The sequence below is a fragment of the Solanum tuberosum genome, unplaced genomic scaffold (assembly GCF_000226075.1).
Source record: "Solanum tuberosum cultivar DM 1-3 516 R44 unplaced genomic scaffold, SolTub_3.0 scf00095, whole genome shotgun sequence".
Classification (NCBI taxonomy): Eukaryota; Viridiplantae; Streptophyta; class Magnoliopsida; order Solanales; family Solanaceae; genus Solanum; species Solanum tuberosum.
The window spans coordinates 682,619-697,864 of NW_006239021.1; the positions used below are offsets into that span (position 1 = coordinate 682,619).

General features: G+C 37.4%; 3 protein-coding genes across 4 annotated transcripts in view; 1 reads left to right on the plus strand and 2 right to left on the minus strand.

Moving 5' to 3' along the window:
* LOC102586599 (elongation factor G-2, mitochondrial) overlaps positions 1 to 2,219 on the minus strand; it is an 11,615-nt gene extending 9,396 nt beyond the window's left edge. The window contains exons 1-2 of the mRNA XM_006347860.2: positions 1,730 to 2,219; positions 224 to 445 (exon numbers count right to left, since the gene is read on the minus strand). Of these exons, the coding sequence (XP_006347922.1) occupies positions 224 to 445; positions 1,730 to 2,152 (645 nt within the window). The 5' untranslated portion in view covers positions 2,153 to 2,219. The remainder of the gene's footprint in view (positions 1 to 223; positions 446 to 1,729) is intronic.
* Positions 2,220 to 2,591: 372 nt separating this feature from the next.
* Positions 2,592 to 4,550, plus strand: LOC102586936 (uncharacterized). The gene is made up of 4 exons (XM_006347861.2): positions 2,592 to 3,031; positions 3,239 to 3,386; positions 3,596 to 3,692; positions 4,025 to 4,550. The coding sequence occupies exons 1-4, from the start codon at positions 2,715 to 2,717 to the stop codon at positions 4,300 to 4,302; spliced, it is 840 nt and encodes a 279-aa protein (XP_006347923.1). The 5' UTR covers positions 2,592 to 2,714; the 3' UTR covers positions 4,303 to 4,550.
* A 77-nt stretch (positions 4,551 to 4,627) lies between these two features.
* Positions 4,628 to 14,673, minus strand: LOC102587272 (nuclear pore complex protein NUP62). Of its 2 annotated transcripts, XM_006347862.2 has the most exons (10): positions 13,305 to 14,673; positions 12,810 to 13,172; positions 10,292 to 10,373; positions 9,186 to 9,264; positions 8,695 to 8,817; positions 8,255 to 8,332; positions 7,320 to 7,423; positions 6,696 to 6,783; positions 6,484 to 6,582; positions 4,628 to 5,006 (listed from the first exon to the last, which is right to left on the minus strand). In XM_006347862.2, the coding sequence occupies exons 1-10, from the start codon at positions 14,587 to 14,589 to the stop codon at positions 4,911 to 4,913; spliced, it is 2,397 nt and encodes a 798-aa protein (XP_006347924.1). In that variant the 5' UTR covers positions 14,590 to 14,673; the 3' UTR covers positions 4,628 to 4,910. The 2 variants fall into 2 exon arrangements, with proteins under 2 accessions (XP_006347924.1, XP_015164492.1); XM_015309006.1 differs by having other exon boundaries at positions 12,810 to 14,673.
* Between the last annotated feature and the right edge of the window lie 573 nt (positions 14,674 to 15,246).

A 15,246-nucleotide genomic window follows, 5' to 3' on the forward strand; every position in this document is an offset into this window, starting at 1 on the left:
TTGCAAGGAAACCCTCCCCCCCCCCCCCCCCGTTTTTTAGAGGTCTAGTGATTTGAAACTCAAATAAGTTTATTCTGTTTTAGTTCCTTCACATATGATGATAATGTCTCCCGGTAGCAAAAGCAGCAAATAAAGGGCAACATTATTTAATTTATTTAAGGAAAAAAAGTTTTAAATTAAACTTTTTAGAAGTCTAATAGGCCTTCAATGATACATAACTGACCTGGTTAAGAACTTTCCAAGGGTCTGCCCCCATCCGATCAAGTTTATTAATAAAAGCAAGTCTTGGGACATCATATCTTCTCATTTGCCTATCAACAGTGATAGACTGACTTTGCACACCACCAACACTACAAAGAACAAGAATGGCTCCATCAAGGACACGCAAGGCTCTTTCCACCTCAATTGTGAAATCAACATGACCAGGTGTGTCTATTATGTTCACCTACAACAAGAAGCAGAAATAAAGAACTGGAACCAGAAAAATTACCACAATTTTTTTTCCAATGACGAAACGGCTGAGGATTATTACAATATGCTTGACTCAAAAAAGAGAAAACATCTGCATGCAATATTATGATCAATTTTCCTAGAGAAAAACCTAGGGAAAAAAAACGGAAGTTATAACAATGTTTCACGTATCTCGCTTAGTTAAGTAAACTAAACATCCACCAAGAATCTCTAGTGAACCAACCCTGACAATCTCATTTATATCATTTTTGATTGACTTGTCTAGTCAGTAGGAAATTTTTAAAAAAAATTGCTATTCCTTTATCAAGAAATTGATAAGGGATAAAACAATCTCATCCCAAATCCTTGTTATAACTTGGACAAAAAAAATAACTTTTTTGTTTTTTGCCTCCACAAAATATTAAAGGATCAATCAAAGACTGGAAAATCAAACTTCCATATAAACAATATTTATTTCATGGCTGCTCTATGAGAATATAGAGCACAAATACCGAATGAAAACCTACTATGATTCAGTTGATTATGTACTTAATCAAGGTTAATCCTTTAACTGAAATGTGGAGAAGAGAAAGTGGATATCTGATTGTTGGGAACAACAGAAAGGAAATAGACATACATATCTTTCTCCAACAGAACCCACAAAACGCTATAAGCATATTCTTTACTTTCTATCTACTACCAACAAGATAATGAGAGGAAATCAATCTTCCTCGCATTCTCTTCATTTACCTCCTTATATTCTGCAGGCAGAAACGCCAACCAGCAATGAAAGAGAGAAACTTTCATTGACCAATCTGATTGCTCTAAATGACAGTAGGAATAACCCTAACGTATTTGCCCTCGGGATTTAGTCAAGTGGTATGAGCACAGCACTTGGTGTGGATACGGCTCATGGCACAGATTCATACCTTGCCACATACAAAATCATGTAAGTTAAGTGGAGAAGGGTAGAGGGGTTGGGCCATTATACACGAGTTTCAAACAGTGCGCCACTAGCCTTTGACAATTCAATTTCAATAAATCAAACCATTTCCCAGTTCTAATCAATTTTGTTACAAGCAACATAAACAATTTTAAAACCCAGCCGCGAAAATGATTAAGATTAGCAATCAATAGTGTTCAATACCAAATTAGCTACTTCCTCTCCATTCAAACAAGAATACAATAATTTTGAAAAAGAAAAACTGCTGAGAGTAAAATAATAAATACTACTAGTAGTAACAAACTTTTGAAGTCGAAAAGAACATTTTTTTAATACCTGGTAGTCCTTCCAAGTGCAGTAAGTAGCAGCAGACTGTATAGTAATCCCCTTTTCTCTTTCTAAATCCATGGAATCCATCTTTGCACCAACTCCATCTTTACCCCTAACTTCATGGATCTCATGGATCCGGCCCGTATAAAACAATACCCTCTCTGTCAGTGTAGTCTTACCGGAGTCAATATGAGCTGAAATCCCAATATTCCGCACTTTTTCGAGCGACTCCCTCCATACCGCATCTTTCTCTTCTCTCACTCTAGCGGTGGCACTGCCGGCGGCGTAGTGGCGGAGCTGGAAGTTTCCGGCCAATAAGGCGGCGACTGGAGTTGGCGGTGGGTGTTGAGGAGTCAACGGCGTCCTTTTGGTTGAGGAGCAGAGGGTGTAGAATAGGCGCGTCGTAGAGGATCTAGCTGATCTAGCCATGGGGGTTTAGGGTTTTCGGTTAAACCCTGTGGAAATCTGCTCCGGCGTGGAAGAAATGTTTCAGACATTTTTTCTTAAAATATTTTATGAAATATTTAAACGGGTCGGTTTCTTGAAACGGGTCAAATTGTTTAGTACCCGTTCAACTGCCGTACTAACTACTTTGCAAAATTACAGTAACTTCAATCTGTGAGCGACTAATATTAATTCTAGAGTTAAATTAACTTGCTTGGTTGTTACCTGGTGTTTGATATTTTAAAATTAACTCTAAAATAAAATTTATATCGCATATGATAGACGATATAAGTTGATAATATAGCAAAAAAAAAATCATCTTATTCCATTCAACTTGATATTATTTTATCTCAATTCTGATTGAGATAAATTAGTCCAGAAATTATAATTTCAAAATAACTTACATAATTAATAGTGACTTGTGATTGCTCAAAATATCTTATCCAATACGAACAAAGAATACTACACCTAATTTTTTCTTGTTTATCAAGAAAATTGTGTAGATACCTGCACTCTCACAGGTTGACTTAAAGTAGAGAGGAAAAAAATGGGAGGAGGAACCATGTTGCCACTCTTTACAAGTACAAACTCCAACAATTCTTTCACTACCCCAACCCTACCCACCCTTAGGGACTCCAATTTCCACTCTCCCCCTTCTTTATCATCAATTTGTGAAACACCCTTTGGAGAATCTTGGACTAAGAATAGGTGTATTGATTATGGTTCAAACTCTAAGATTCTTGATATTGGACCTTTTGATGAGGTTGATGAAAAAGGAACACAAGGGTCTCCTTATTATGACTCTGTTTTTGGTTCTGTTCCTTGTAGCTGGGAGGTTGAAAAGGCCATGTCTGATCTCCAAAGGTAAAATCTTTAACTTTATAAGAAAAGTAACAGTTTGATGTATGTAGTGATCAGTGTATAAGAGTATAGTATTGAATAGAGTGTATTAGTAATGTTGGGATTATTTCTTATCCGTGACTTAGTAACTCTTGTAATGTTAATACCAGGGTTTATATTATACTGTAAACTAGATGTCTAAAGCTCTGTTGGCTATACTGTTTACTGCAGTTTTATGAGTGGGTATTATGCTCCTAAAGAAGAGATGAATTGGGTTGAACCGATGCTAAATCCTTATCAGTCGACTCTGGTGAAATCACCTGGAAATGCAAGATTTTATGATGCTCTTTTTATGCTTCAAAATGAACCATCCATTCAGGTGTGTATTTTGACTAGTTGTTATCAGTTTGCACTCCTCTTACTTTGTATGATGCTCAGTTTTTAGTGATTTCCAATGAAAAATTTACAAAACTCATCACACTGAGTTATTTCTGAGACTAGTATTACAACTTTTAAAACATGTTTAATTTCATTTGTCAGTTGCATAGACATACATGTCTCTGATCTATCTCTTTTATTTGCATGTAGAGATTAGTTTGTTCCATAGCTTGTGACAGAGCTGTTTGGGAAGCCATGATGAGCAACAAGGCAGTTCAGAATCTTCAAGGCTCAGTCATATCTGCAGGTTTATATTAATTGTGTTATTAACTCCTCGTTGGCTGGTACTTTTCGTTTTCCAATTCCCTAGAGAATGAAGATATACAACTTACACAACTAGTTTAGTCTTGGTTTAGAATTAAAGGATTGGATTTGCGATGGGAATACTTAAAGAATCAACACCCTTATGCACTCCATGAGAAATGATAGGAAATTCATATGTTCACCACTTTATAATTTCTCTTTTTCTCCTTTTGAGTCCAAATGCTTCGCCTATTTGGTCATAAAATGTTGTTAAGTTTTCTGTATTGTTAGGAGAAGCTGTTGTTTTCACTTTTTCTTCTCTACTCCTATATGCAGCAAAAGAAGAAGAATCACAAAGCTCAACTGGGGAGTCAGACATCGGATCCCTCATAGTGAAATGGATTATGGACATCACAACTTCCAGAATCGCGGAGCTGCTCCAATCATTTGGATCATTATTAAGTGAAATAATCCATGATATATTTGAACCAGACAGTAAAGAAAAACCCACTTCTGAACTCTCTCATCTCTTGGAAGAGAAGATTAGATCCTCTTTCCTTTTATCAGTTGTTTTGTTGTTGATTGTGGTTGTCACAAGAACCCAAGGAGCTTGATCAGCATCAAATCACACGACGACTCATTTGCTACATGCTTGACACCGGAAGAAAACAAAGCTTTTTGTGTATAGTGTTCAGATGTTATGACTTGTGCAGTTGCTTCCCTCTCTCTCGATTTATCCGCCTTTGAAGCCATTAGTCTAAGGCACCTTTTTGTGATACAAATCATATTCAACCACTCTCCCCACACCAAATTGTATGGTACCAATGCAGGGAGGGGTTATCAATTCAGTCTGGACTGCTCACACTCTCATAGCAAACAAAAGTACAAAACCATAACTAATATGCTTCAGCAAACAGAAAACTTGGTTCAACCTTTTAAGTCTGCTATTTTTTGTATTTCTTATGTAAACATCATTTTGTCTTGACAGTAATAAGCAAAGATAAGGCACACGAGTTTGAGCACCATTTCAAAGAAAAAAAGAGATCTCAGCATTTCAATCACTAATTCGATGTAAAGCCTTTGAAATGAATCAAGATTTAACATCTCTCCCTTTAACCTAATAGCATACACAGCAGGAAGGAGAAACGAGATCCATAAAAGATTCAGAGGCCCTTGGCTTTATCCTTTGACATGAAACCTGTTGACAGCACCAATACGACAATCATCGAGTCAACCATAATTTAGGGGCAGTTGATTCACGATTGGCAGCAGGCCCTTCACTTGCAAGCTTCTGAATACGAGATGAGAATTCTTCAGTCTGAACAAATGTAGAAATGGTATCATTAACTTTTTATATACAAGGAAAGAAAGCATCCAGGTAAACCAAGAGTACATTTAGAACAGCCTCAGATCTTATATCATTCAGTTCATAAAGGTGAGGGTTCGATTCTTAAATTGCATCTAGACGAAGCCTTCAACAAAATTAAATCTATTCACAAATGAACAGTAGAAAATAGATCTGTTATGGTAAAGTAGGCTACGTGTCAATCAGTATCAGTAATCGTAGATCCTACAGCATTCGCTATGTGGTATTAATTCAGTTGTACCTAAACAGAAGCAACAGATCTACAAAGATAAACTGATGATGAAATGGCAGAATAGCAATTATTTTTGCTTCTCAAGTCAAGGTAATGTATGTATTATGATAAATTAATAAATACCTCAATAAAATTGGATGGAGCTTAAGAGAATTTGGTTAGCTCACTAGTACAATCTAGGAGCATAAGAATTTTTGGGAGTAGGGAGGAAGAGGCATAATAGACTTTTTGCCCTAAACAAGGTAGGTGTAGGAGACTACACCCACAGGCCCCACAAGAAAAGGATTTCACATCAGCAATTATAATTCATCAGAGTGATAGTTCCAGGTGGTGATCCTCCTCCCTATATAAGGCTGTTTTTGGCAATAATGTATTTTGGCAATACTGCATTCAAACTGGACTCTGCTTATCTTTAAAGAATTAAATCCAAAACCTAGTCCGGCTATAGATGTTTTTCTTGTGCTTACAAATTTAAAACGAGTATATGAATCAAACAGTTGGTAACTTAGTGGAGTAATATTTTTAACCCTGCAAGATCGATGATTCTCTGATGTAATTACTTCTAAGAGTATATCAAATCCTACCTTACCTACTATATCAAGGAAAATCAAGAGAGAAAAAAAAAAGAGTATACCATTCCAACAAAATGATCCAAAAAAAATGCAAAAGGGAAGACGAGTATCATTCCAGCTGAATTCTGAAACAGCTGCTAGTAACCCACATAGAGTAAATTTCTTTATGAACTAATTTTCTCTCTTAATCTTTTCCTTTCTATAGTGGTGGAGATAACCATCTATACCAAAAGAGAGTAAAAACATTATCAGGAATAGCAGTGTCTCCTTGAACAATATGCATTTACCAAAATAGAATCGTTTCCTTTCTATATGGGAGATACCCATCTGTACCAAAAGAGAGTAAAAACTTTATTAGGAATAGCAATGTCTCCTTGGACAATATGCATTTCCCAGAAACAGAAATTCTTGACTCATACAGAACATCACCATTTTTGTCACATAAGATTATCTGGAAGATCGAAGCGGAAAACTAAGACTTCCCTTCTTTTTCTTTCCTTACGCATCTCTCACCAGTCCAATGACATTGTTACTAGTCCAACTTACTTTCTTTTCCTTCTGATTTCATTTAATGCAATAGGTAAAGAAACAAAAGCCAGAAGAAGCACAAGAAGGCAATGCTCACCTTTTCATCAATCCACATCAGTGAACTCAATTGATTGTTCAAGATTCGTACAACAACATCAAGCGGTGTCATTCCATCAGTTGCCTCAAGTTCTCCACCCTAAATGAAATAAAACAGTAAAGAAAGAATTTATAAAAACCATATAGTATTTTTTACACCATCTAATCATAATGCTAAGGTAAGAGGCAGGAGAAGAAATAAAGGTACAAGACCTGGCAAGCATTAAAAGTATTAATGATTGACTTGATCTGCTCTGTCATTTTCTCCATTTCCCTCTCCACAAACTCAGCCTGTTCATACCTGAAATTACACCAGTTCCGCAGAACTGGATGCATTAAAATATGGCCAAGTGGAGGATATAGATGAAAAAAAAGGCAGAACGAATCTAGGATTAAAAAATAAAGTTTATTTCTTGACTGCAAGAGGTAATGGACTATCTTGCTTCCATTTGCTGGGGTAACTACAGGACAGATCAAAATAGAAAACTATTTAAGGATCCAAGTGAAAGTTGATACTTTACGTCAGAGTTCAGACTATGAAGTATGAATAAGAAGAAAACGGATATATAACTACTAATTCTATTCTCTTTTAAGCTATCTATTATGGCCTGACGCCCTAACCTTCTAAACTGGCAAATGAAACCAAAAGAAGGCAACATAAATGCATTTTTTAAGACTTGTTTTAGGTCATTTAATGCCCCACCTCCAATAAAAGAAACAGTATGAGATTTTTGCAGTTCACAATATCAACAAGCTGGATATGAATTTAAAAGGCCATCATTATGCATGGCTTTAAAGAAACAAGAAGCAAAAAAGATTATCCAAAAATGCACATACATTGCATCCCTTGTTGCTGCAGCTTCATCATCAAGAATCACTCCTCTCTCATCTTTGTAAATTCGCTCAGCTTCTTCTTCCATGCTTTGCAATGCCTTGTCAACCTAACAGAGGGTGAGAAAAATGAGAATGAACTTCTGCTATGACATCATTCTATAACAAGTTAGAGCATAGTGTATACACAGAATCAACAAAGTCAATTACCTATGAATATCATTAACGTCGTGAGTTATTACCATAGTATATGTCCCTTAAAATGACAATCACTAGAAATCACAAACCAGGAGTTACAAGAAACAAAACAAGCAAGTAGCGACTGTGAAACACTGGCTTAAATAGGTAGCAATGATCCACACAAAAGTAACTCTATACTCATCAAATATACAAGGCAAAAAGTGATGTGTGTTGCCTCATTCAATCCTCAACCATGGATGATAGATTAGGAAGATCCAGAAGATCTAAACTTATATGAACTTGAAACAATACCAACTAATTGTGATTAAACTAGTTAAACGCTCAAGATAGTACAAGATTTAGAGAAACACTAGTTTGTCTTAAAGGAAAAGTATTTAGTACCGCAATGGAATGGAACTAGGCAGAACAGAATGGATAAGATTCAAATAGCGACCTTAATGGAACTGGGACAGCATAGTTCTGGATACTGGCTAATAACAGCTTCCTCCAATGGTACATTGGCACAAGAAAGTATGCAAGAGTTGGGTATCAAAGAATATCAGTAGATCCACTCCAGAAACATCAACCAGATTAGCATATTTAAAAGTATGTCTCTGAAATACTATTTAACCAACAATCTTTTGGTTAAAATTGCACGGATGGCATAAGCATGGAATTCTTTAAAATTTACATGACAAATACACATTAGATCGGGAAATAAAGACTCAAATTGCAGGAAAAGATCATGGTAATTAAGTAACCTCTTCCTGATGAGTCTCAATTAGATCCAGCTGTCGCTCTAAGCTGCCTTGTGTCTCAACAACCTTTGCAACTTCACTCTGAGATAACAAGGTAATTACATATGTCAAACTTCCTAGGAAAAATAAGGTACAACCTATACAAGTATGTTAGGAAAATACACAACTAAAGAACAAGGTTACAAGTAACTCTTGTGACAAAGACTTAGCAGCAAAGCTCAATTAGAATGAACATAGTGCTCTCTTATTAATCTTGGAAATACGAGTTGATCTCTTAGCAGGAAACGCCTACATAACTATTGCATAGAAAAATTTAAGAGAAAAATGACATAGAGCTTACTGAATGCAGCAGCTACAGAATAGAAATGGATTTGCAGAGAGCTTGAATTAAATTTGGGTATTTTCCAAAGAAGTATGTTGACTTCAAATAAATCTCAAGTTACCTCAAGTTTGAGAAGAATATCACGGTTCTGCAAGATCCTTTTGTCCCACTCAGCTATCACATTAGCCTGCTTTCTAAATTTTGCAGTACGTTCCTGCAGCTCAGCGTTCCATTCCTTGATGATCTTTCATTGAAAGAAGGTATACGCAATAAGTTACATATGTAACAGTGTAATAAACAGGAACAATGTGAATTCCTCAACAAGAAACAGGAATGGGTGAAATATTCACTGGGAAAGACTGGATAACTGACCAATAAATATTGAAATTACTGTCTCTATTACCTATCCCCCCTCGTGAAGTATGTTCATATTATTAATTTTTGGCTAAAACATTACTCAGCCACAAAAATTAGTGAAACTTCAGCATATTCAAGGAAGTTCATCGCTCAATACATGTGAAATCAAAGCTAAGTGCATTATATCACCCTAGAATTGATTAACAAGGGGAAAGAGAGAAAAAGATACTACCCAATATTTAGCACATATGTTACCTCTTCTACAGACTTTCCAGTAATTTCTGATGGTAATTTTGGTGTGGAAGTGGCAACTACAGTAGAAGTTGAAGTAGTCCTGTAGAGAAAGGGGCAAACAAAATAAGGTTCAAAGCCAAACTAATGCACATAGAGCAGGTCACAACAAGATTGGATCTCAATTGATGAATAGATTCCTAATTTGTGGCCATAAAATTCTCAAAATGTTCTTTTTGCATGGTTAGCATGAGTTGGAAAAGAGAAGTAGAAGAAATCTTTATACCTGATTCATAATAGACTCTCCTCTTTACTAAATAAAATAGCCACCACAACAGATGAATTGAGCTTTATTTGATATTATTACATCTAAATTCTACTTTCTGAGGGGACTCATTGTGACTAGTGCTGATTAATCAATAAATTTCCAATTAACAGTAAACAGTATAGAGAATCTGCAACTTTATAGTTTCTTCTTCTCCATTGACTTCTTTGTGAGTCTAGGACCTTTTTTGGTGGGTTGAATAATGAATTTACTGATGTAGGAAAACAATACAGGTGGTAGCCAGAAAACCATAACCTACACAATTATCGCATATTTTTATTGAAGCATAATACCCAATTGCCAATACTTGAAGGGAAATTGTGGGTGCTCCAAAAGTTAAACTTTGTAATCCTAGTATGTTCCAATTTGAGTTTGACTTCAATTGTTTCAGGATGACAGAAAGGAAGCCATGCTTCCTTACAAGATTTTAAGATTTTTTGTAAAATAGACAATAGCATAAGAAACCATCAAGCCACATTAAACTAACAACACCTGGATAGAGCCTATCTTTGGAAGCCAGAGACCTTATGGTTTGAAAGTCAATTGATATAGGAAAGTACGAGAAGCTCTTTTGAAATAAATTACTACAGTGCAACATCACAAAGAAAAGCCAAAAATACTGTTCATTCCAAACACACAAGCTGAAGTAAGCTCATAAACTATTTACTGCAGTCACAATGTTATTTATTCACTTTCCACTTTTCATCCCCCAAAACTCACTTCATTCCTTGGCATAAACCCAGGAACTTTTTTTAGTAAGATAAAAGAAGTATAAGTTTACTTTAAACAATCAAAATATACATACCCACTACTAGAAGCCACAGTCAAGGGTGATGATGTTTGAGCAGCTGTACTTGTTGCAGTGGCAGAAGTTGTGCTTGGGACACCTAAAAAAAATAACAAATGGCACTTAATATTATATCTGGAAATGCATTGTTCCATGATTAAAAGAAAAACTTTAATGAGCCTGGCTAAGAGACTAGTGGTAATCCTTTCAAACATAAAGATGCTTTCATTTGATATAGCAACAAAATTGGACAGGCACAGAGACATAATACATGACATATTTTCTGTAGTAGTTGAAAGTTTTGAGTTTTCTCAACCATAGAAAGAACTTTTCTTCTCTATTGCTTCAAAAGGCTCAGTTGTTATAACTATTCCTATCTATGCTGCTTAGACTTTTGAAATATGCACAATATACATTATTGCAACACATAAAAGGATGTTGCAAGATAGACCTATTTTCTGACATTTAAACCCTACAAGTGTACAGCGCTGGAACATCTAGGGGATAAAAGCAGATGCTTAGAAGCAGTAGAGCACCAACAAATAAGTGTGGGGGCAGTGTGCATATATATATGACCATATGTGTACCACCAAACTAATGAACCCAAAAGCACTTATCAGGCTTGGCAAATAATATTTCAAGGCTCTCAAACACCTAAATCCTGTGTGATTGTAAGAATCTAAGACTGACAATTCCAGTAAGATCTGAACCAATATTTCACACATGTTACTTCTCCTGTTTACTTAAATCAACAAACAAGAGGAGAAACGATAAAACATTGAGAGATATGGCACACAGCAAATTTTCACTTAGAACAAAATTAGCACTACTTTTTTTTGATAAGATAAGTGGTATTAATAACAGCATCAAGAAGATGCAAAATTTACAAGATATGGCATTTGAGCTTACAAAAAAATCTCTGGCTAACTATACAAACTATCTAAGCCAGAGCTAATGAGTTAGTAAAATCCTGAAGTTGTTCTGCATTAACAGCATGATACAAGTTGGTCCAACAAAATTAGCACTACTTCTGTGAAGGAAATAAAGGAGATACAAGCAGTTCATCATCCCTTCACCTAAATTATATCTAGTAAAACCTTTGTCCAACTCAAGCAAACCCACTTCATATTTTCCATTCATTGCAGATTTCTTTGCAGCATTTACAAGTTCCCCAACATATTAAATTATCGGATTGAAGGGTATAAATTGAGTGACACAATCAGCAAATAGCCACATTAAGTAGTTTGGGGCTGAGGCATAGTTGTTGTTGTTTTTTATTTTCGTGTTGACCCAAGTCATCTAACTCATTACTCTATCAGATCTTCCTGATATTGGAAGCTATGCCAACTTTTTCAACTCTGTGATGCATCCAGTCCATTTGAAATGCAGCTTTAGGTAATTCAGCAGTCCTTTGTCTTCATGAGTTGCAGTTCATCATAACATGATGTCCCTAGGGTGTGATGCACAGCCATGGCTGCCTTTACTTTAGCCACCTAACTTCAAAATTCTGGCTTTGTGGTTTTACTGTTCATGATATTCTTCCATAGAAATGTCATCTTATTTGCTTGAAATTTGTCCAGAGTTGGAGGATATGGAGGTATAACTTAAATCATTCATGTCAGCAGAGAGTTTCCAACTGCTTCGAGCTCCCATTCTCTCCAGCAACAACCTCAAACTCAACAGATGCTCAATTGGCCCTATTGCAGCATGGCTGGATTGTTTATTTCCACATCTGCTGTATGGACTTCATATCAACAGAACCAATCTCACTTTAAGGTGGCATGGTACACTTAGCAGAGACTATGGCTATTGGCTAGTACATCTAGCAGACTAGCACAGTACTATGGACACTTAGCAGCTCGTCACCAACTGGATGCTTCCCAGCTTTGCTATAGGAGCAACATTATAGGCTACAGTCTACACAACTCTATATCATAGTCAAGTTCTCAGACTATTTCCTTCTTCAGCATGATCTTACTATAGAATCTCTTTCCTATTAGGAGGGAGCTCTAACATTTTAACAACTCGCTGTTTTAATAAATTGCTAACCTGTCATAATTTGAACATCTTTATCTCAATCACCTAAAACAATATTTATCAAGAAAAAGCAGAATATCTGAGAAACTTCCTACTAAGGTATAAAAAGTCCCTGAAAAGAATAGAGAGGAATTTGTACTCAATTATCTTTTTTTTTATGAAGGGGAAATTTGCACTAAATATCACCTCAATAATATTGCCTCTAACTACATTTTCTCTTGACAATTAGAAAAACCTTCACTTCTCTCACAAGGGAATGTTTTATACAGCAGAAGAAAATCGAAGTCATGCATGATTAAGCCACCTTTATGGGTATGGACTTCCCTTTGCAATCAATGAAAAAGTCAGAACAACTAATTTCACTTCATTAACCAATCAAAGCTCCGTTTAAGTATGCCGGCCACTATATTCCATTCAATAATCAAGTTTAATTATTATATGATACAGCAGCTACAACATATACAACACAATATTCAAACAAGGTATGAGTACACCTTACCAAAGCTTAGCACAGCCGCAGTTGATTGAGGCTGTGAGGATAAAGCTGGTGCAGATGCTTTGCTAGACAATGAAAAACCCGTAGATGGGGCAGAGGTGCCAAACCCAGCAATCGGAGATGTATCAACAGCACTAGTTGTTGAAGCTGAAGAGGTGGGTGCAGGAAATGTCAGAGATAAACCAGTCCCGCTAGTTGTAGAAGAAGCTCCAGTAGCAGCTGCAGTTGTAGAAATGCTGGTGGGGGTAGTAACAGTTGAAAACAAAGGCGATGAAGAAATTGAAAACCCAGTACTAGCAGGTTTTGACACCGGAGCACTTGAAGAAGCAGCAGAAGCTGTTACAGAGCTTCCTGTCCCTTTTGCAACTGAAAATGATAAAGCAGTAGAAGCTGAAAAAGGTGATGGGGATGGCGAAGCCGTAGCAGGCATGGAAAAAGAAAATGAGGGTGCAGGTGATGCTGCACTAGGCGTGGGCGTTGATAATGAAAATGCTGGACCTGATGCTGCTGAGCTCGAGGTCAAAAATGAAAATGCTGGTGAGGACACTGCAGAACTAGTTGATGCAGCAGCAAGCGAAAATCCCGGTGCAGAAGCTACGGAAGTGGTGGTTGAAGTACTTAACAATGAAAATGCCGGCGCAGAAGAAGCTGAACTTGCGGGTGAAGCACCAGGGAAAGAAAATACAGATGAAGAAGAAAAGGAACTGGCAGCTGCCGAGCTGGCAAACGAAAGTCCAGGTGAAGAAGAAGCTGAATTTGACGCCGACTGGAACGAAAGTGAGGCCGCTGATGACGGAAAACCAAATGAAGGAGCTGTTGAAGATGATCCAAAAAGTGAAGATGATGCTGAAGAAGAAGACCCAAATAGAGATGAAGAAAATGGAGTTGTACTAGCACTAGTTGCTGCATTTCCAGTAGAAGCAGTAGTTGATGATAAAAACGGAGAAGAACCAAACAAGCCCAAGCCCGAACTTGAACCAGCAGCCGAACTGGACCCAAACAAACCCGGCGAGGGCGTACCTGAAGACACGAACAGTGAAGACCCAAAAGGGGATGAATTCGCAGCGGCGCTAGCTGAATTCACCCCAAACAATGGTGAACCACTTGCAGATGTAGTGGATCCGAAGAGGTTCGTAGTCATACCCGACCCGGAAGATGATCCGAATAGGTTTGAAGTTGCACCCGAACCGGAAGAAGATCCAAATAGAGTTGGTTGGGGACTGGAACCAGAAGCAGCACTAGATGAAAACCCAAACGACGGTGTAGAAGCACTGGTATTAGAGCCGAAACCAAAAGAAGGAGCAGAAGAGGCTGAAGTAGTAGATGTACCGAAGCCGAAAGAAGGAGCAGAAGAGGCTGAAGTAGTAGATGTACCGAAGCCGAAAGAAGGAGCAGAAGAGGCTGAAGTAGTAGATGTACCGAAGCCGAAAGAAGGAGCAGAAGAGGCTGAAGTAGTAGATGTACCGAAGCCGAAAGAAGGAGCAGAAGAGGCTGAAGTAGTAGATGTACCGAAGCCGAAAGAAGGAGCAGAAGAGGCTGAAGTAGTAGATGTACCGAAGCCGAAAGAAGGAGCAGAAGAGGCTGAAGTAGTAGATGTACCGAAGCCAAAAGAAGGAGCAGAGGAGGTGGGGTTAGGGTTAGGGTTTGAGAAGGGCGAGGAAAATGGGGAAGAACCGGAAGCAGACGATGTGGTAGCGGTGACAGAGGGGGTGGTGGAAAAAGACGGGTTTGAAGAGAAAGAGAAGGGTGAAGAAGAAGAGGAGAATGAAAAGCCTGTCGACATTGCTACCGGAGCTGCGGCAGCTCGTGTACTTCTTTCTTGTTCAAAATTCACCGCCGGAGCAGGAGAGTAGCAGGGGACAGTGAGGGTTTTTCAATGCGAGAAGAAGGGTTTTTATACAAACTGACCATAAAGAGTAATTTGCAAGGTAAGTACATAGTTGTAATTTACACCTGACTCTATATTTTCTTTGGTTTTTTTTTTTTGCAAATCATAATAGGCGAAACTGTCTGATGCATATTGGTACGTATTTATTTTTATTTTTTTTATGACAAGGGAAATCCGTTGTCGCTATTCTTTGAATGCGCACAAGGTAAAATTCTAGCTCCTATGCAATAGCTCGCAAACCACATAGGAGAGGTAACCCACACTAGGCAAGCCCGGTGCAACGAGCTTGACCCAGAAGGCAAACCCCTTGCTTTCGCTGGCAAGGGGTTTTGAACTTGAGACCTCCAACATGAAAGTCTCAAGCCCAAATCATTGGGTCACCCCGAATGGTATATTGGTACGTATTTTAAAACACAATATATCAAATCATTTTGATCATTCATCATATTTGTGTAACATTCAGATGATTGAGTTGGCGAGAATGTGTGACCACACGCGTGTTGAGGAAACTGAATATCATATTTAAATTTACAAAAGAATAAAATAATAAAT

Bases quoted from the DNA above. Each gene is read 5' to 3' on its own strand.
- LOC102587272 (XM_015309006.1), bottom strand. From the start codon at position 14,589: ATGTCGACAGGCTTTTCATTCTCCTCTTCTTCTTCACCCTTCTCTTTC. The intron at 10,374-12,809 runs GTAAGGTGTACT...TATTTTTTTTAG, and splicing joins TGCGGCTGTGCTAAGCTTTG to GTGTCCCAAGCACAACTTCT. The intron at 8,333-8,694 runs GTAACTTGAGAT...TTGTTATCTCAG, and splicing joins ATATTCTTCTCAAACTTGAG to AGTGAAGTTGCAAAGGTTGT.
- LOC102586936 (XM_006347861.2), top strand. From the start codon at position 2,715: ATGGGAGGAGGAACCATGTTGCCACTCTTTACAAGTACAAACTCCAAC. The intron at 3,032-3,238 runs GTAAAATCTTTA...TGTTTACTGCAG, and splicing joins GCCATGTCTGATCTCCAAAG to TTTTATGAGTGGGTATTATG. The intron at 3,387-3,595 runs GTGTGTATTTTG...ATTTGCATGTAG, and splicing joins AAAATGAACCATCCATTCAG to AGATTAGTTTGTTCCATAGC.